This window comes from Nothoprocta perdicaria, unplaced genomic scaffold (assembly GCF_003342845.1).
Source record: "Nothoprocta perdicaria isolate Ctin4 unplaced genomic scaffold, notPer1 scaffold_138, whole genome shotgun sequence".
Classification (NCBI taxonomy): domain Eukaryota; kingdom Metazoa; phylum Chordata; class Aves; order Tinamiformes; family Tinamidae; genus Nothoprocta; species Nothoprocta perdicaria.
The window spans coordinates 2,112,240-2,133,151 of record NW_020454516.1 but is presented as its reverse complement, the minus strand read 5'-3'; the positions used below and the strand labels follow the sequence as shown (position 1 = coordinate 2,133,151).

Genomic DNA, 20,912 nt, shown 5'->3' with positions numbered 1-20,912 from the left:
CGAGATGACCTCCCAAGGTCCCTTCAACCTTAATGCTTCCATATATACATATATACACACACACACTCTCTCTCTATATATATATAATATACCAGAGAAGATTAAGAGCATATATATACACGCACACAACACTTCTCACCTTTACTCATTTCTATTTTACGTATTTCTATTCATTTCTCAAAAATAGTTCCACAATTATAGACAATCTCTGAAAGGCCTCTGCCTCCCCAGTTACCTGAAAGCTGGGCAACTTCAATTAACTAGTTTAATCTAGCTTTCATGAAAACTACATAATTTTATGTAAGTTTCTTCGTGAAAGAATAACTTGAGGTTTTTCTATTAGCTGCCCCTGAAGTTGCCTGTAAGAACATTTATTTTTAAACAAGTTATTACAAAAAAGTTGCATATAAAAAATGAAAGTCATGAAGATTCCATTCCTCAGTACAGTACATTAAATGCTCATTTGCGTGACCACAAGTTTTCTATGAGCAACACAACAAGTCTGTTGCGAAGCAATTTGATTTCTTTTGCATACGCTTTGCAAAACAAGTCCTTGAGCTTCTCACGCCAAGCTCCCAAGGAAGGCAGGCTATGGCAGTTCGGGATGTTTAGGATGCTGTCGAAGAACTCTAGCCACAACTGAGCATTGGCAACCCTGGAAAGCAACAAAAAGAAAAGGAAACAACTAAATTCAAGCTGCTAAAGCACATTATTTACCCTGTTACCTCCCAGGTTACAGATTGGAAGAACCACAAAACCCAGTCTCCTTTGTGGCACGTTGCTTAGTGAGACAGCACAGCTTTGACTCACTAGCTCAGTTTTCTTCTTTCCAGTCACCAGGAAAGTGGGATTGCTACACAATTCACCACACCTACTGCACAGATGCTGCCCATACTTAAATTAGTGAAGCCTATAAAGCTGTTAACATGAAATTAAACACACTTTTTTTTAGAGTATCAAAAAGGCAAGTCAAGCAACACTAAAAGCTATGTCAGAAATTAACCTCAAACTTGAAACAAATGACTATCTTTCCATTAAGGGGTAGTTTCTGAAGAGATTTTTGACACCAACCTTCTGAAGGTTCCCTCAGGTTTCCAGACGCCGTTTTCATTCTTCACTTTCATGTAGGTACCAAAGAGCATGCAGTAGACAGTTGCTGCGATGCCAAAGAAATCTGTCTAAACAAAGCATGCACAAGTTGCATATTAAAAAACGTGCCTCCAGTCCACTTAAAATTATGTGGAAAAAAAAAAATGAGGAGCCAACAGGGCAAGCTCCATAAAAAGGTTCAGGACCATATATTTAGAGCAAATAGCACCTAGAACTGAACCCTGTCACATTAGGGCAAAAGTCTAACATTTCTCTATGCCATCTATTCATGTCAGACATGATTTTTAAACTACAAACATTCAGGCTGTGTAGACAGTCACATACCTGGTAGTTCCAGGGTTTCTGTGTCAGCATCTCAACACACTGAAATCCAGATGTTTCACAGCTTCCAGTAAATGCAGTTCCTTCAGGAAAGAGTTTCATGTCTATACTCTGTCCCAAATCAATCAGCGTCAAGCCATGAGAGAGACCATCTATATCACATGCATCATTGTCCAGAAAACTGCAACCAAAACAACAAATAATGTACATAAGCTTCAAGACTGTGATACGACAATATGCTAGCACCTCAGGTACTAAAAAAAAAAATAATAATAATAATAATAAATAAATAAAAAAATACTTGCTTTTCTCCAAGGATAAAATTATCAGGTTTGATGTCACCATGAATGATCTGGCAGTTGTGGAGCTCTTCTACCATATGAAGGATTTTTACAGCAAAATAGATTACAAGTGCTTGAGGCATCACCTTTTCAGGAAGCTTTTTGTAAATGTTTATGGCATTCTGTGAACAAAAGGGAGATAAGGAAGAACTGTCAGCTACATAAAAACAACTTATTACGGATTACAGTCCATGTTTCTAAGAGTAAAACGTATTCACAGTAAAGTCCTATAAAGCTGACTGGAGGAAACATTGCTGAATATCATGATATATAAATGAACAGTCTAAGAAGGAAAAAAAAATATAGATGTTCAGAGCAGAAGCTGAGCACACTTACCAGCAACGTCCCATACTTGTAGAGTTCACCAACCAAAACACTCCCATTTTGAAAGAAATGAGCAGAATAAAAGTGGATGTACAGATGGTGTAGACTTGGATTAAGTCTTTCTACCAGTTGTGTTGCTATATAGAACTCCCAAAGGCCTGCCGTTTTTTGGACCTGTAACCAAAGAGTTTTTGAGTTAATTTATTGGCATTAAAGCAGAAGATCATTTCAGTGTTTTAGTGACTGTCTCAAGTTCCTAGGCATCACGTTGTGTAATCAAGTGGCATACACATTCTAGGTGATTACACTCAGAAAAATACCCTCAGTGATTAATCCTCCTGAAATAAAATACTCATCCTCCTGCTTCTCTGCTGCATTAGATATCAAATATTAACATAAATGAATACAAATTATACATACACATACATTTAAGGTGCTATACTAAAATTTCTTTGTTGAAAGACTAGCTGTGGCAGAAGAGATCCACAAAAAGATTTCTAAAGTAGGAGGAAAGGCTTGATGGTGGGTCAGTCGTACAACCACATTTCAACCTAGCTATAGTAACTGTATGATCTAGTACAACCCTCTTGGGCTAAGTTGACTTTGGAGTGACATACACTTTCCCTTTGGTGCTGGTTTAAACACATCAGCTGCTCATTCCTGTTCTGCTAGAACTGACAGATATGCAGCCCTCATATCTTTTTGCCAAAGTGCATAACTTTTTGCCAAAGTGCAAACACGCCAGTGGAAAGGAAGGGCGCAAGAAGCACTGGCCCCTTCAGAGCAGGCAAATCATTTGAGCAACTTCACTGTCAATCCACAGAAAGTTTCATTTGCTAGGGACTAAGATCACACACACAAATAGCCACCTTTGTTAAAAATAAAAAAGGGTCTTGCTGTAGGATTTTGGGATACTTGTGACTACTTTTAAAGACAAGATGATGAGATTAGTGGTTAAATATCTGATGCATTTTCTACCCAGGAAGTTATCAAAGCACTCAAATTGAACAAGGTTTTAAGGACAGACCAAAATGCCTTGCTTCCTAATTATGAACAAGGACATTGGGCAAAATTCATCCAGAACGGCAAAATACATCCAGAATGTATCAAATGACATCAAGATTCCAGAATTTTCCTTTTTTCTCCCCACCCGAATCAATGCTGCTTACCTTCAATATTACTTTCTGATTGTTTTTAGGGTTATTTGCATCCAGTATACAAGCCTGATAGACCCGAGCAAAAGCTCCTTCTCCAAGCAAGCAATCCACATGGAATAAATTAGAACCTTTTTGTAGGAGGAAAAGGAATAAACATCAGTTTGCAAACTTCACGGAAGACATCACAGCTCAGCAAAGACAGCAGTAGTTTTTCTCCTGGCCTTACTAGCCATCCTCTCCCATAAAAGTAAGCCCACAACCATTCTTGAGATCAAGTTCTGTGAAACGTCATTCACTAAAATCAGTGTTTAGGGTATGACTGCCCAGAAGAAATGAAATTCCAGAGAGAATTCTTAAATGTTAGTGGTGACTTTTAAAGTGATGCCAGTATGCTGCCATTACCATCATATAGATTTTGTTGAAACAAGACAGCTGTTCTTCTACACAAAGCTTGGAGCGGTGTCACAAACTATCAGGAAAAGGTTTCTTGTTCCCTTCTCATTACGGCTAATCAAAAATTGTTATGCTTCAGCTAAAGAAGGGAAACAAAAACACGCCTGACTTCAAAGCTGAAGTTTAGATAATCTGGAATCAATTTCTTGAGCGCACTGAATATATGCTTAAAACTGGATTAGAAAAGCACTTTAAAGAACCCTGCATCATGCAACAAGTTCCCTGTATCATGCAACAAGCGCATCAGAATGAAGTGTCTGATGTAGCTCTTACCCAGGGGGAGTCTAGTCTTCGATTTGATGGATGGAAGAGCAGAATTCCATTCAAAATAGTTGGCATAGGTACTGAGTGGTTTAGGAAGCTTTGATAAGAATTTGCGAATCAGTTTCTCATCCCAAGGGTTCTCCACAAGGACTTTACAGAAAGAAAAAGAGTATTTGAGTATAAGCAAAGAGTATAAGCAAACTATCATTTAGAAGAGGTAATCCAAGCTTGTACTTGAACAATTGTCACTGATGAAAGATCAAAGATACAAATTATGTAGGCATTGATTTTGATAATTGATTTTAAATAAACAAGGAAGAAGGGATGATGTAGGTATACATTTGTTTATAGTTTATAGTCAATATAGTTTTAAACACAAACTAATTTTTGAGGTAACCTGTTGCCAATGCTCTGTACCTGAATTTCTAATGCTCCTTTCTGTCCTGTCCTGCTGAGATTCAGACTGCTCTTCATGGGAGGTTTTGTCCAAACCAGATAAGGAATATTCATTCCTAGTAGGTGCAATTTGCTCATGTGTTTTTAGAGAAATAGTTGTAGAAATGGTATTTCCTTGTAGCTGTCCTTGTTCTTCAAGGCATTCAAGAGCAGGGCTATGTATTTAAAGCAAAACATTATTAATTGACAGAACTGCCATGGTATATTTTTTGCATATTTAGTAAGCTCAAACCATGCCCCAACACCCTGCTTGCAATCTTGCCATAAAGAAATCAAAATGAACATGGTGGCCATTCCTTAAGAAAATAAGATTTGGTCATATCGTGCTACTCGTGGTCTGATAACTTTTCAGTTCATTAGCCAACAATTTTAGTCAAAAGTGAACAGTTGCACACACAGATCCACTAAACCATTTGGAATAGATAATACTAAATTAAAACCAATCACTGATGCTTCATGATTTTCTAAGATATGAAGCATAATAAATTTAACAGCAGAAGAGTCTGCATTAGGATGAAAGTACACCATGAGAGCAATGCACTCTTGCCTTTTCAAGCAAGGCTCAAATCTATTCAAATTGTGAACTTGGAAAACATGACTACTGTACATTCTTCCCAATATCAAACTTAAAAAAAACCCATAGAAACAACTCTGGGCATGGTTATTCATCAAAACAAAATCCCACAAATCATCAAAAATAATAGGAAAAAACTCCCCAATAAAACCAAAACATTCCATATCTATCTACCTGGTTTTACTCCAACCAGCAAATCAATCTGTACAGAGCCAGGACCTGTCAGACTAAACTTAATCAGTATTTCATCCTGCCCCTAAGATTCCCTTTACATATTAAATCCATCAACTCCTCACCGATACCCACACACAGTCTTTCACAAGAACTTCTGCACCTGAAGTACCCAAGAACTCCATGTTGAAGCTACAGCCCCTCATGTACCTAACAGCAGTTTGGCTGAGCTGCTCCAGCTAACCTCTGCATATCAGTAATACAGCAAATAACACATCTCATGAGAGTTAGGAATGCTGTCAGGACAGAGCAGGAGAAGGCTGCCGTCAAATTCAGAGCACGTTCTTAGTTTGACCGTTTCTCTACCGAATCTAAGCTCCTCTACCTGGGCATGAAGGGCCTGTTACAGGAAGACACTGGCTGACACTCAGAAAAGCTTTCATGAAGGTGCTGCAGAGCCAGGTTCAAATCTAACCTTGCACTCAGGTTCACTAACTGCAACCACCCAACTATTTTAAGCCAGACATGCTGAACCTCTCAGTTTCACCCACAGCTTTTGTAAACACTGCTTCCTCAAAGCAGGGCCATCAACCAGATCTTATCACCACTGCTTCCCAATACAGGATATATTTAGAGAATCAGGGCAATTTTTTGAGTCCTTGGTGTTCTTAAGAGCATTTTTAATCACATTATGTCATTGCAAGGCTCAACTAACTCCAAAGTGCAGTGATATACGTCTAAGCAGAAACAATCAGATGAAAATGGGCATGTTAAAGATCACTGGGAAAACGTGCACCTACCACAGTATAACAGAATTGACTACTTTGCCATTAATTCCGAATCTGCACAGCAGTCAAGTCTTTATATATTTTTAAAAAAGCAAATAACATCATACCTTAGCTCCTTAGATTTTATCTGCTTGTTTAGTGCTTCAGAAGGCTCCAAATTCATTGGCAGCAAGTCATCCCCACAGCCTGTATCAAGAAATTATATTATACTTAATGCTATATTAATATATTTAACATATATTCAATATTATATTATTTATTATATAATAATGCATGCTTGTTTTTCCCAAGAGAAGTGCATACTCAAGTGCTTAGAGTATTTTTACTATGACAAGAAGGCTACTGCAAACAAAAACCACACTGAAACTGTGAAACTTTAAAACACACAAATCAATACAACAATACAACCAAAACATTCTATAGCTACCTATTTTTACTCCAACCAGTGAGTCAGTCTGTACAAAGCCAGAATCTGTCAGCCTATGTTAAACTGCACAGGGAAGTACAATAGAGTAATTCACTTGAAGAGAGTATTGCCAGCCTACAGAAAGGCACGCAAGCATAAGCCTCCTCACAAAAGAAGGTACTGGGACTTCAGTGTTCAACTATACATAGACTTCTGGCAATATTTTGGAACAGTCCAGAACAGTTTAATAGCAACATCAATAGCTTCCACTTCTTGTCACCTTCTCTTTTCTGCCATAAATATTAATTCCAGGAAAGCCTATGTGCTGGGCAAGCTCATGTTCTCACCTGCTCTTCTGCAAGGAATTTAGACTCAAAGGTGGTAGCCACAACTACTAATATTTAACAAGCCCTGGGATGTAACCAGGGCACAGAATTGGAGTTACACTGAACTATGGATAATGAAGTACCTGTTATGTTACTGTGGCCTTCTTACCTTTTTTCTGCAAAGCTTGCTGTGAATGAGTTGATAAGTAATTGAATGGAGTTGACACAAGCTGGGCAGCTTGTGCAAAGTCTCTTGTGTTATTTGGACTCAAAGCCAAGGGTTTGTTACTACACGGTGCACACCATACTGTATAATCATCCTTCGAGAACTCTGGTATCTGTATTTCTTCCTAGACAGAAAATAAACATATGTTTAAAACCAAGCAACCAAACCCATCCTATCATACAATTTATTGTACTATAGAAATAATTTAAAAAAGCAAACCAACCCCAGGTTTATATAGCTTTGTATCACACATGCCTGTTGGCAATCATCAATTTCACAGCAAGATGGTAGATAGCAAAAAACTGTCATGACAGTCTAGAAAAGCCTATTACACAGTGATCACTTAATCCAAACAGCATACAGTTTTATATATCTGCTTGGCTACCCCTAATAGTTTTCTATTAGGTGTAATTGTCTCTTGCTCCCTTCCTTTCTTGTTCAAACAGCTGTCAAATCTACTCCTCTATTAGAGGGATTTATCTAGAGATAGAGGACTCTACTATTAAGCTCTTTAAAAAATCTTATGAAAGTCAACATATGAAAACATTCACTCTTGTTAGAGAAGCAGTAGACACCAGTTAGATACGGCTTAAAAGAGCGTTGCAGGACTGTGAGAGTGAACACTGCTGAGGATACTGCTAAACACAGCTACCTCCAATACCCTCTTCTAGATACACAGCTGATTTCCAGGGCTAATTTTTACAGTAAGACAAAGTGCTCACTTCCATACGTGCTGTACAGTCTGTCAGGGGACATTCTCCAGTAGTTCTGGGCTTTTCCGACTCCTTTCTACGCTGTGGAACCCTGACAAAACAGACAGTTTAGAACTGCTTTTCCCAAGAATCTTCCAAGGCAAACTGTTTACAACAAAATTTTTTTAAGAACCTCATCTGCTGAAAGTTAGAGAAATTTCAGTAGTTTAAAGACAACAAGTTATCTACACTTATCCAGAATATTAAGCACCTTAATCATACTGTCCAAAATAGAAAAGGGGTGCAACTCCAGGAAGGAAAAGAATAAAAATAATAAAAAAGCAAATAAAAGCTTTCTCATGACACCCTCCCACAGTCAATCCCAATATTGTAAATGCAGTCATAACAAAATTACATGACACAGAATCAACTCCATATGTAATTCTTAACAAACAGAACCCATTTTTGTTACCTGCTTCTCTTACCTGGTATTCTCCTTTTCATTCTCATCTTCAAAGATAGAAAAAATAGGCACAACAGGAGCAAGGTCATTAACTTTCAGACTTCTATGAGACTCTGAAATAAGAGATCATTAATATTATCTTCACTCAATGAGGATCATAAAAGAGAGCCATGCTTTTACCCCAAATAAACAGCTAATAAGCTTTAAGTTGTAACTTTTCTCTCAGGGAACTGCATGCTTGTCTTTTATATAGGATATAGACCTGCTGGAAACATTTTATTTCCTAACAAAACCAACCTAACCTAACAAAACCAGCCTAATAAAATCAACCAAGAGAAGCAGACAGACATGGAAATGCTTGAATGAGTGGAAGGCAGGGCAGGATAGGATAGAACTTCAGAATTGACATTCAATTTGTCTTTGCTATAAGCTCGTGAAAGTGGGGAAGATTTTTCCATCTTGGATTTGAGAGGGCCAAGAGTACTGCTGATCTCCACCTGATCAGCTGGGATCAACTGATCGCTGAGATCTATCAGGGCCCACTGGAATAAGCCAGTGCTACTGCCTGACTTTCAAGCAATCTTAACTGCTACTGAAAAGCTCATAATTCAGACACTGACATCAAGCCTGCAATTGACCTGCTCTAGTCTGCATTTATATTCTCCTTTTCAGGCTCACAATACTTGTGTGCTCAAGGCTTACAAACGGTGTACAACTGCTTTAGAGGAAAAAAAAAAAAAAGGAAGTTTTACTTATATGAAAGCATATTTAGATGAGCTCTGCACTTTTCAAACTTCGGTTTTAAATGCTACAGAATTGTCTACAGAGAAACAACTTATTTAATATGCACATCAATAGACTTGCTAACAGTATAGTGCATTGGCCTTTCCTAGGTCGAGCATGAGAATTTACAACGTATAAGTTATGTTCATTAAATTCCTGATAATTAAAATGATTATCAGGAAAGAAGTTCTTCTTCATTCCATATCTACCCAAACAATTATTTCTCTCAAAATTATACAGGGACTGACTAGGAAAGAGGGAAATGAAGTGTTACAGACTGACAAATCATAGACAGAAAAAAAAAATAGTACATACCACTTTTTCTGGCAAAGGCTTCAAATTCCTCCTCACTTTCCTCAAGAAGAGATGCTTCAGGCAAGATGGGTTTTTGAAACATATCCATTAGAAAGCCTTGGAAATCAAACAAAACACTTCTCAGATCTCTTACCACGTAGGAGTTACTGGGAAGACAAATCTTATCTCGGACAACGTTTTTCCTTAATTTTCCATTTAAGCACTCCACATAAAGGAGTAAACACAGGAAGGTCAGAGACTTGAACACTGCACCTCTTGGTCTCACAATGACAAGAGCAGAGGCCAAAGAGGCCTAGCAGTAGCATCAGTAACTCATCCAGTAGTTTCCAGCATGTGGCCGCTGAGATGTTAGCTTAAGGAATAGATGCTCTGCTCAGCTTTACTGCATTCAAAGGAGACAATCAAAGTTCTGGATCGTCCAATTAACTAAAGAGTGTCAGTACCATTAATAATATTTTCCTCTTTCAGTAGATTGTACACACATCACTAAGCAACCTTGATGAACGTTCAGCTCCACTGAAAATGCCAGTGGGATCCCGTTAACTCCAGCAAGACCAGTACTTCCTCCCAGCTGCTTACCCAGTGCTTCTTTTGTATGAACTGTAGGGGAAGGCTGCACTTTGAATGGTGTTGCCTGCATTGGTCCTCCCAGTGAAGTGTTTGGGGTGGCCTGAGAAGCATTTCCAGAAGCACAGGAAGAATTCCCAATCCTAGATACTAGAAAAGAAAACAGTGCAAATGACATCTAGAGCTTTTTCACGTAGCCTGGGGATGTTTACAAATATTTCAGTAGCTAGTGAAAAGTTACTGAGAGAAGTAAACAAGAGTAACAGAACGACAATTCTGAATTTCAGGAGAACAGACTGTGACTTGGTCAGGAATCTTAACTGCTCTTAACAGCTCAAAATTCAATGGAAAGCATAGGGATAAAGTTATGAATGTCAGAAAGCTCAGAGAGGGTTGGAAGCAACAAGAGATAAGAGGAGCAACAAGAAGGGTTTCTTTAAGTACAGAACACCAAGAAAATTAAGGCAATTCTGGGCATGCTGCTCAGTGGGGCAGGGCCTATTAATATCATGCTATTCCTTGCATTTTATCCCAAGCTTCAGGCCTAAGTGAGCACGCTACATTGTAAAGCCCTCTATATAATTATGTTGAATATCAGTAACTTTTGAGCACCATGTTCTAGATTCTGCAATTTTGAAAGACCACATGCTATTCAGCCTTAGCCAGTAAACATCACGACAATAGCACCAGTCTTTGTCAAAACTTGCTTTATTACCTTCTTTCACGTCCCCAGTAGTAGTCAGTCCAGTAGATCTCTCATTAGGGTGCCTTCAAAGGAAAGATTAAGAACATGAACTTAAGAACAAAGCCATTTCCTAAATGCCAACTTCAGTTCAAGACTCAACAGTAACACACTTCAAGGAGTTGGGAGGCCTTTCCCAGTCTAGAACATAGTCAACAACCCAGGGTGATAGTAACTAATATTCCTATTTTTTTCCCCACTAGGCGGGATTACCTTTTTTGCTGCAGGATATTTAGAGGGAACCAAGACGTGTCATCTCTATTGAAAAATAGAATGAGGGAACTGTACCTATGCCAAAAGTGTAACAAGGAATACACACACACAACAGACTTCACAGCGCTACAGCACCTGAGCAGCCTGCACTACAAAAGTGGAATTATAATCCACTTCATAACACACCAAGTCAGAATTAGCCATTAATCTGAGGCTGTAGCTCACTGTTGCATGAAACCAATCCGAAAAGGACTTAGCAACAAATCTCCTGCTTGGGTGATGAGCTGAAATGACTCACACAAGGGTGTGACAAGCTCCAGAGCTGTAGTGTACAAGACTAGATGTACTGTATAGGCATTAATGAAATCTCTTCCAGTGCACAGCTGTCAGATTAAGTCAGAGCCTAAACTAGTACTCTTAAGTGTCTCTAAACACTATCAGAGAAGTATTTGCAGTGTGAGCAGTTGCAAAGTATTAGGTTCCCATTTCCTGGAAGCTTTTTGCTCATATATGCCATCAATTTCAGTCACTTTAATAGCCATTGCAGTATCTGAACTACTTTTTATCTGATCATCATGCCCGTATTATCTGTTCATACAGGTCAAGTCAAAGATCTTTCTTGTGACATTTTCTAATAACTTGCTGAAAGTGAACACAGTTACCAAAAAGCATTAATCCTGAAAGGCCAGAGACACTCCTTTAAATATGATAGAGAGATTAGATATTCATACTGAGTAAAGCATCACAGAATAGTCAGGTTGGAAGAGACCTCTGGAGATCACCTAGCCCAACACCCTGCTGCAGCAGGGGCACCTAGAGCACATGACACAGGGGCACATCTAAGCAGGTTTGGAAGCTCTCCAGAGAGAGCTTCTCCACAGAAAGCGACTCCACAGCCTCTCTGGGCAACATATGCCCACGATTTGTCCTCCTCAAAGTTCTTCTTCAAATTCAGATGGAGTTTCCCATGTTTCAGGTTGGAGCAGTTGCCTCCTGTCTTCTCACTGCCCACCGCTGTAAAAAGTTTAGCCTCATCCCCTTGACACCCTCCCATAAGATATTAGTATACGCTAATAAGATCCCCTCATGGCCTTCTCTAGGCTAAACAGACCCAGCTCTCAGCCTTTCCTCCCAGGAGATGCACAAACCCCTAATCATGTTTGCAGCCCTGTGCTGGTCACTCTCATATCTCCATGTCTCTCTTCTACTGGGAAGCCCAGAATTACACAGCGCTCCAGATGTGGCCTCACCAGGGCTGAGCAGAGAGAGAAGATCTCCTCCTCCCTCGACTTACTGGCAACATTCTTCCTAGTGCTTGTCTCCAAGTATCTCCATAGAAGTGAACAACCACTGTTTTCCACTGTAGGCCAAGCCAACTCAGCCATGCTTACCTTGTCAGCCTGTTTTCATCCTCCTTCCTCCTAGTTCTATACCCTGCATTAGCTCAATCACACAAGTCAATGTACACCTAAATTTTTTTCCCCCCCTTCCTCCATGGACCTTCACAGCCAAGATGCAATACACAGGATTAGCATAAACTGAGCACATTCCTCTATTTTCATTATTTCATTATTTGAGGAACTAGTGCCAAATAATCTCTTCAATGATGCACTGAATTTGCCCCATTTTTTTTCACTCTGTGCTTAAGTGATTATAACTGAGATTATAGGTATTCAAAATCAAATTTCCATAACTGATGGTCGTAATTTACATCTATGCCCAAATACTGTAATTTTGTAATTAAATTTTGATCCCATGGAGTACTTTAAATATTGAGATCTGAAAAGTCTTTATTCACAAGACTCTTAATATCATCATGTAGGCCTTGAAACACAAAGTTCCTTCCAGTTGGGATGAGACAGAAAGCTTTGGCTTCAAGATAAGCTATTTACATCACTGGACATTTTCCTTAGAAAGTCTAGCACAACCTCATGTTGTTCCTCACGTTGTTTGAACAGGACTGCCATTATTTTCTGTAGGCCGTTTCAGATTTCTTTTGGAAGAGGAAAAAGAAGTATGCCTTTTTTTTTTTTTTTAAAGGGTAGTTCTCAGTTACAGGGCAGATACTAAAGCAAGCACACTTTGCTGAACAAGAAATAGCCTGGATGTACATACTGTTTTCCAGTGCTCTGATTATGAATCATGTCTGGATGCATCCGCTCCTGGACGGAAACATTCATGAATGGCGAGTACAATAAACTGTTCTGGAGTTCTCCAAGCTCTGCTTGAGTTTTGATCACGTCCTTCTTGCACGTTGCTTCCAACAAAGAAGCTGATGTCCTCTGGTGGCCAACTGGTTCAATAGAGTTTGGGGTAGGAAGAGTAGATGATAAAGTGCTTGACTGAATCCGGTCTGGCACCAGACTCCAAGGAGTTTCCGGATCTGTTCTTTGACAAGATGTTGTCCTGTTCTGCTGCAGAGCTGCACCAGGCATCACATGTGGAGGTACCTTTAGAGAGAGGAAATTATTTTCTTTTATACCACAAAAAGTGCACTAACAGGTATAATTATTGCTGTTTTACCTTTTATTTCTAGTTTATCATGCATAAGAGACTTCTACCTGTAGCTAATGCTGAATGCAGAGTAACAAAACCAAACTTTGGGAAATAACAAAATATATTTCATTATGTGTTTAAAATTTGCAGGTATCTGTACTAGTTAAGTACTGCAGTCTTTACTTCCAGATTTGGTTAACACACTATTCAGGTCGCTGTCTAAACCATGGTTAAATTTTATGAGGTTATGAGGGTCCTGCTAGAACATACTCACCGCTGTCTTATTTGGCTCAGCTGATGCTGCAGATGACTGTTCTGGTTTTGTTTCTGGTGAGCTTTTGGTGAGCCTAGTGAGCTCTTTCAGCCTCTGCTCCAGGGCTTGCAGCTCCAGGACAGCTGCTTCTTTCTTCCTTATGGACTCTCTTTCTTCTTCTTCTAAGCAGGATATTAACCAAAACACATAATCAGTATCCCACAGCCCTCATCTCACTCAGAATCAGCACTCAGACATCAGCACTCAGAATTTACAAGCTGCTTGAATTTCAAATTTGACACATAGTCTATGTAACCTCAGGAGTCAAATGTGGGGGTATAAAGTTGGGAGAGGCTGAGATTTGCCCCAGGACTCATTATGTCTAACCTCTCAATCCTGTTTCCTCAAGGAAGAGCTATACAAAACCATCCCAGCATGAGCCTGGCAAACAGTGGTGCTCTTAGGTATTTAAACAGGTGGTCATTGCCACAAACATCAAAGAATCCACAAGCCAGTACAGCAGCAGACTGGTACGTGAGATCAGTCCTACTGTAGGCACACCAGCAACCCCCCTCGTTAGACATCAGGAGACTAATCTGAAAAATTATCTGAAATTCAGAATCTTTCAGATTCTATCTATCACAGTGATCCCTTGGTGAAGTTTGGATTAGAGCACACCTTGCTGCCCCAGTGGAAGAGCTTCCCCTACTGGGAATTATCATAACTACTGGAATTAAAAATATATATTAATAATCATCCAGATTGAGAAAAACTTTGTCTTCCTTCCCACCACTGAAATTCTCTGTTCCACTAACTAGAGATTTTGTTGTTGTTTTTTGTTTGTTTTGTCAAGTGATAATTATTACTTTTTGATCCTTGGAATAGAGGGGATGTTGCAGGAATAACAATTCCTTTTTTCCCCTTTTTTTTCCTTCTCTGCTTTCTTCTTCTAAAGTGGTCAGATACATGACTAACTTGTTTCTGAGTGCTTGTTTTCAATTAAAATTCAGTTTGTTTCACTTCTTTGAGACCCAAAGCAGAGTTTGCCTAACTATCTTTGGAGCAAAACTGGCAGCTCCCAGACATTTTCAAAGCTACTGAGGAAAATATTTGCCTAGAAAAAAAAAATCACTAACCAGTTTAATTTAGATGTGTTTGTGCACATAGGCAGCCTTGCAAGATGCATCAAAAGACTAAGGGAAGATAAGTGCTGCTTCCTTTTCTCTGGAGCACCTTTAATTTACTCATGCCAAGACCAGCGTCTGGCATCATAAATAACCATGAATTTTTTTCTGTAAGTGTTTCCTGGGTTCTCTGTCTACAAGTTAATGATTATAGTCAAGATATTCTCCATCTTAAAATATAGGTATCAACAGGTAAGCACATAGATCCACAGAGAGAAATTATATCAAGGTCATTAGTAATACTAGGAGTTGCTCGCATTTGCCTCCAGTTTCCCCAAAAATGACAACAATATTTATGAGAATCAAGCTTTGAGAAGAAAGATCTCAGGGGCTGTTTTAACCACTAAGTATAAACGTCCAGCCACTTTTGGAATTCAGTCCACATAGAGACTGAAGGTAAATGATGTCATTATAGAGTAGTCTCCTGACATGTTAACTGATGCTTCCAAGCTCATCCTAGCCAGTTTTGGTACAAGGAAACTAACGTGAATTTTTGGAAATTTTTCAGACAACAAACAACTGTTTCTGCAAACATTGCCAAGCTTTTGCTGCACAAATGATATATTCAGACCATTCCAGCTACAAGACGGACAGCACTGAACATACAAGGCGCAAGACTTCAATATAGAGGTTGCAAAGAAGTTAATCCAACCCAATTTCTGAAGTAAATATAGAAATAAAGAAGAATACCCCATTCTTTTTGTCTTCTCAGGCGTTCACGTTTCTTAAAATATATCTTGGCTCTTACTTCTTCAAATGAAAGTTCAGAGCCTTCACAAATGAGCAGGTCTTTAATATACATCGCAACTTGTTCACATTCAGCAACAGTTGAAGATGACTTTGGAACAATTTCAGATTTGGAGAGGTATGTAATGTACTTTCTGTAAGGAAAAGTAAAAATGTTCCATCTAAGTTCATTATGAAAAATTAGCATGGGCCAAGAATAAATCCAACGTGAGACTAAATATATATATTTTTTTAACTTACACTTCTGCTGTTCCACTAGAAGAGCAAGACTGAGTACCAGCAGAATCAGGATCCTGCAGCAAGGAGGAGACCAATAAAAAAAGTAAAAATAAAAAAAAGGCAGTTGGTATTATATTTACCTATATATTTTGACCAGACCAACAGTCCAGAAGCCCACAGTATTTAATTCTAATTGAGCAGATGATAATTTAGGTCCAAAGTATGTCAAGAATAGACCAAAAAGAGAGGTAATGAGAAATTCTGGAACTATTTTAACAACTAATTTCTATTGTTAAAGAGCAAGAATGTAAATTATGGGGGACACAGGTTTGTTGAGAACAGGCTGTACGGACACATTTGGTTTCTTTGGTTTCAAAATGCCCAGTCTCAGGACTAAAGGGTAGCTAGCAGATGTGATAAGGTTTAAGCTCTAGCCTATTATCCAGGATGCTCTTCAATATTTGCAGGTAATACCAAACTGAAAGAGTTGGAAGCACTTTAAAGGATAGAACAAAGTAAAAAGGAGAAAGGTTACATTATTTTCCTGTCCACAGTCTATAATTTCAACTTCCCATCCACCTTCCATTTATTACATCAGGGTGGCCATGTGGAATTGTAAATAGCTTTACCAAACCTCAGAATAAAACTGCATTTGATATTTTTTAACTAAAATGAGTTGCAAATAGTGTGGTGGGTTTTTTTTTTTTTGGTTTGGTTTGTTTTTTAAGAGAGAGAAAGGGATGAAAGATGACTACAGGATGACAGGATTTGCACTTCACAAGGTACACAGAGAGAACTTCAACTGGAAGTTTTTGCAAAGTGACCTTGAAAACTTCCCCTATAGATGTGATGCATAGGCCCTAAAATATCCATAACATTTTTTGGAATATGGCAGATACTATTAGAATATTCTTTTTCCTTACTGAAACTCTAAGTCTAAATTTTACACAACGGTTGTGGAGAATAAGAGATGATATCTCTCATCAGAAAAGGAAGATCCCTCAGCAAGGAGAAAAGGGTCCACATGAGATATTCAGGAGGAGTCAGTTACCTGATTTTTGCAAACACGCGCTGGATCGTTAAGATTTAGAACATCATTTTGAGCAGTCACTTGATTTTCAGTCTGGGAAGTTTGAAGTGGTTTTATATCAGCAGCTGCTGGGACACAAAAACAAAGCTTTAGACTAATAAATGGAAAATACTCGTTATTTTTGTGAATAACTTCAAAAATAGGAAAACTAATACCTCATTCTGCAAACATTCACCTTAAGAGTTTTAAAGATAGAAAGATAAAATACAAATTCAGCTCCTATAGCCCCAATTCTTTACACTCCATAGCCACTGAACTAACTTTAGAATGCAATTAAAAAGCTCAGTTGAGTCTCCTAGAGTGCACATTATTATTCAGCAACAATAATATACAAGTTCAGCTACGAGTAAGCTGAGTAAGGGCTACATGCTGGTCAGTAAACTGAATTTTAAGTTTTACCATTAAAATACTCTTACTCAAGTTTTAGACTTGCATTCAGTTCTGGTATCACATCAGAGCTGTGACTGTTTATTACTCATTTTCCTTGCTTACACTCCCAGCTATAAGAATAGGCCTTTACTGTACATTTGAACAATTACACTCTTATATTGAAGGCATCTTAGTCCTCAACTGCTTTATTGAAATAAACATCTGATGGATGCCTTAACACCTTGGCTAGAGGACTTGAAACGCAGCAGGTTTCAAGTTCACGCAAAGCTCTGCTAGCTGAAGATCTGAAGATCATGAAAATTTCTTCACAGTAGCAAAACTGACTGATGATCAATATACGACAGAGATAGGGAAAAAAAAAAAAAGAAAACAAGTAGCTAACAACCGTGCATGGGCAACTTGTTTAGTAACTTAAAAAGACTCAGAGGTGTATTTTAAGAAATTATCTAACAATTTATTCAGTTCTACAATTAAGATAGAAAAAACATCTAAATAAGCTACTGCTAGCAGGAAGATTATCTTCATCCTCACCTTGTGTCAGAGGAGGATTCTGAGACCCATAATTCTGCAGCCGGCTAAATTGGAAGAAATTACAGTTACTATCAACATCATCATCTGTTGTCTTTTTTTTCCGCTCCTGCTCTCCACCCCACCAAGAAAATATGGTTTCCTTGATCAGTGGTATGTCCAAAACTATTGAAATATTATCCCTTCTTCCCCCCAAAAATCAACTCTAATACTTGGCAAAAGATGAAAATCAGGCTCCAGTTCTATCATCGCTGGAGGGAACACATCTGATCATAAGCATCAACCCTAGTGCTTCCAATAGCTAAATAGTGAAGTCCCAACAGATACTCTCAGGTAACGTCTGTGTGACGTGTATCACAAGGAACTGGACAAACATATTTTTGTCAGTGTAATCCCTCAAATCCATAACTCTACATTTCCCCTTAAAAAAACACCTCACAAAATCAGAAGTTGACATGCACTTTACTGCAGTTCCAGCTATGGTTATAAACCAACGGCAGAGATGGGCCAGCGGTAGCTGAGCTACTCGTTTAGCTGGCAGCGACAGCAGCAGCACTGGCGACCACTGGGGATGAGTGATACCTGACACTGCACCCAATTCACACACTGAAAAGAATACAGGCATCACTAATTGGAAAAAACACCATCACTATCATAGCCAACTGCCTGGGTTTCCAAGTAATGCTGCTCAGACATCGCATCTCTAAGATAGGTCACTTGAAGTGAACAACCTTTATAACTTACATCTATTTAAAAGAGAATAAAACTGGAAATAAAATAATGGAGGGATTTCCTTTCTGGTTCCTACTTCACCGAAGACATTGGGGTTCAGGTTTACCAACACACCCCTGTGTTGTGCATATCAGCACACCACCACAGTTGAAGACATTTTGAAGAGCAAAGAAGCATCAATGTTCAGTGTGCACGCAACCATCACAGAAAAAAAAAAAAACACATTAGTTTAAAAACAAAACATTATTCAAATACAAAACAAATAAAAGACATGTCAGAATTACCAATACATCTGCTGCAAGTTCTCTGCTGGTTGTGCCTGATTACGAAGCCCTTTCTGAAGGACAGTTCCGGCATTCTGCACATTGCCTTCATTTACGAGATGCTGAGCCCAGGCAACATAGAAAGTAGACGTCTTGGAACCAATTCCCTGTCCATACAGGTAGTCAAAATATTGGCCAGGAGGAGTGATGAATTCCCCCTGCATAAACAGACACAGAATCCATTAGCACTTTCTAAAAGTATCCAAGAAAGTCACAAAGAAAAAGTAAATTCTAGATTTCTCCCCTAAAACAATTGGTATATAAGACAACTCTTATAAACTAAGCAGTTATATAAACAAACACACACAATTAAAAAAAAAAAGTCAGCCTTGTTATTAAAAATTCACCACCTCTCCTCAAGACTGAAAAAGTTCTACAGCCTGGAATGCTCCCCTTCCTCTTGCAGCCTTGTCTAGAGTTGATCACTTAAAGTCAATCTACAATTACATAAGGGGAGGGGCAGGGAAGAAAAGCCCATCAAACTGTTCATATTAAAGAGGCCACACTCCATTGGAATTAACTAGCTCAGAGCCTGCTGTAAGCTTTTGTCTAGACAAAGATCTAAGAGAAAAAACATACGCTGCTCTACCCCATCATTTAAAGGTACTATACATCCCAATACAAAAAAAATCTTCCCATTTAGGCACAAAGCTAGAAAGACACCAAGCAAGAACACAGTTGTTGCTTGCCAGGGTCTTGGATTCAGGACCCTGCAGAGAAAGCACAAAGTCTCACCAATCCTTGAGCTCCTGCTTATACATATGGGCACCAATTACTCTGCTAAGGGAGAGCTTGACAACTAAACTGCACCTACAGAGCTCTGAGGTGAAGGGCAGAAGAATCCAGGTGTTCTCTACATTGCAAGTGAAGGAAAAAGGCTCAGGCAAAAGCATCCAGTCACAAAGCTAATACTATAGACAGAGCTTGACCACAAAAACTTCTCTGAGGATCAAGAGTTGCTATAGAAAGATGGGATCCATTTGATACATCATGGAAAGAGCACCTTTGTCAACAGACTTAACAGATGAGGAAGATTTTAAACTAAATTAAGTCAAACTAAATGGATTGAGGAAGGCCAATCCCAAGCCAAAGTCAGGTAAGGCAGGACAAGGGGACAGGTAAAGCCTAGAAAAGGGCACTCACCTCAAGCATCTGTATATCAACACACACACAGCTTAGCAAACAAAGCAAAACTCATTTGTAAATATAGAATTAGATAATGGAATAGCTTAAACTCCAAACGTGCATATACCTACCAGTTTAATACAGTAGTTAATAAACCTTGGGTCCTGGCAGTATCTCTTGTCATTGAGGAAGGTCTTCACAACGTTCTGCAGGAGCCCAGGCAGCAGCTTTTGCTTTTCCTGATTGGGAAGACTTGCTTCTATCCACTGCATGTACCTGAAACGCAACAGAGAGCAAGGTGTGCACTTGCCCCGTGCCCGGTGAACGTGCCAGGGCCGGGAGGGGCACTGACCTGTCCCACGCCTCCAGCGGGTCGTTTCCCTCGTAGTTCTGTATCCAAGCCTCGTGAATCCTGCGGGACAAGCGACACATCAGGCCGGGCTAGGGGAGACCCGCGTCCCCTCATGGCAGCCTGTCTGCCCTGCTCCCCACGACACACCCCTAGGCCTACCCCCAGCATCACCCCTAGCCCCACGACACCCCGAGACGCCCCCGAGGCCCCGAGGGAAGGGCCAAAGAGCGGCGCCCACCGCGCGGCCGCCTCCATATCCCGTCCCGACGACGCCGCCCGGCCGTTCCAACGGCCGCCGCGAATTCAAACGCCGGCGCGTGCGCGCGGCGCCGCGCCCCCCCATTGGCTGCGCCGCTCCGCCAATCGCGGCCGCGCGCGGAGAGGGGGCGTGGCCTCCGCGGCGGGCTGCGCCCTGAGGCGAGGGCCGCCTCTGCCCCCGCCCCAGATGCCGGAGTTGGGGCGGGGAGGCTTAAAAACAGTAAATAAGTAAAAATAAAGTAAAAAGAAGCAAAATCGTGTTCAGCAAGTTCTGAGGTCAGCTATGGGCCCCCCCGCAGTCACCGCGCGTTGGTCTCGATGAGCAAAAGCTGCCCCCAAGGCTCGCTCTGGAGCCTTCCCCTGGCAGCGCTGGTTGAAAATGAAGATAAGGAACATACATCTTCAATAATGCAACTAAAACGGGGCAATGACTCCGAATCGAGATCCCTGAGGCAACACAGGAGCATACACGGATGGGAGCTACCAGAGTGTAGTAGAAGGATGCAGAAAGACAAGCACCAGG

General features: G+C 39.9%; 1 protein-coding gene across 1 annotated transcript; it reads right to left on the bottom strand.

The window, feature by feature from the left end:
• Positions 1-115: 115 nt before the first annotated feature.
• BUB1 (BUB1 mitotic checkpoint serine/threonine kinase) lies at positions 116-20,415 on the bottom strand. The gene is made up of 25 exons (XM_026034022.1): positions 20,370-20,415; positions 20,132-20,191; positions 19,911-20,055; positions 18,616-18,812; positions 17,603-17,646; positions 16,643-16,746; positions 15,613-15,665; positions 15,316-15,506; positions 13,463-13,623; positions 12,808-13,142; positions 10,453-10,505; positions 9,750-9,887; positions 9,171-9,266; positions 8,095-8,185; positions 7,640-7,721; positions 6,861-7,041; positions 6,067-6,145; positions 4,388-4,581; positions 3,980-4,120; positions 3,266-3,381; positions 2,109-2,270; positions 1,737-1,894; positions 1,435-1,612; positions 1,072-1,178; positions 116-655 (listed from the first exon to the last, which is right to left on the bottom strand). Exons 1-25 carry the CDS (start codon positions 20,384-20,386, stop codon positions 460-462), a joined length of 3,279 nt encoding a protein of 1,092 aa, XP_025889807.1. The 5' UTR covers positions 20,387-20,415; the 3' UTR covers positions 116-459.
• Positions 20,416-20,912: the final 497 nt, after the last annotated feature.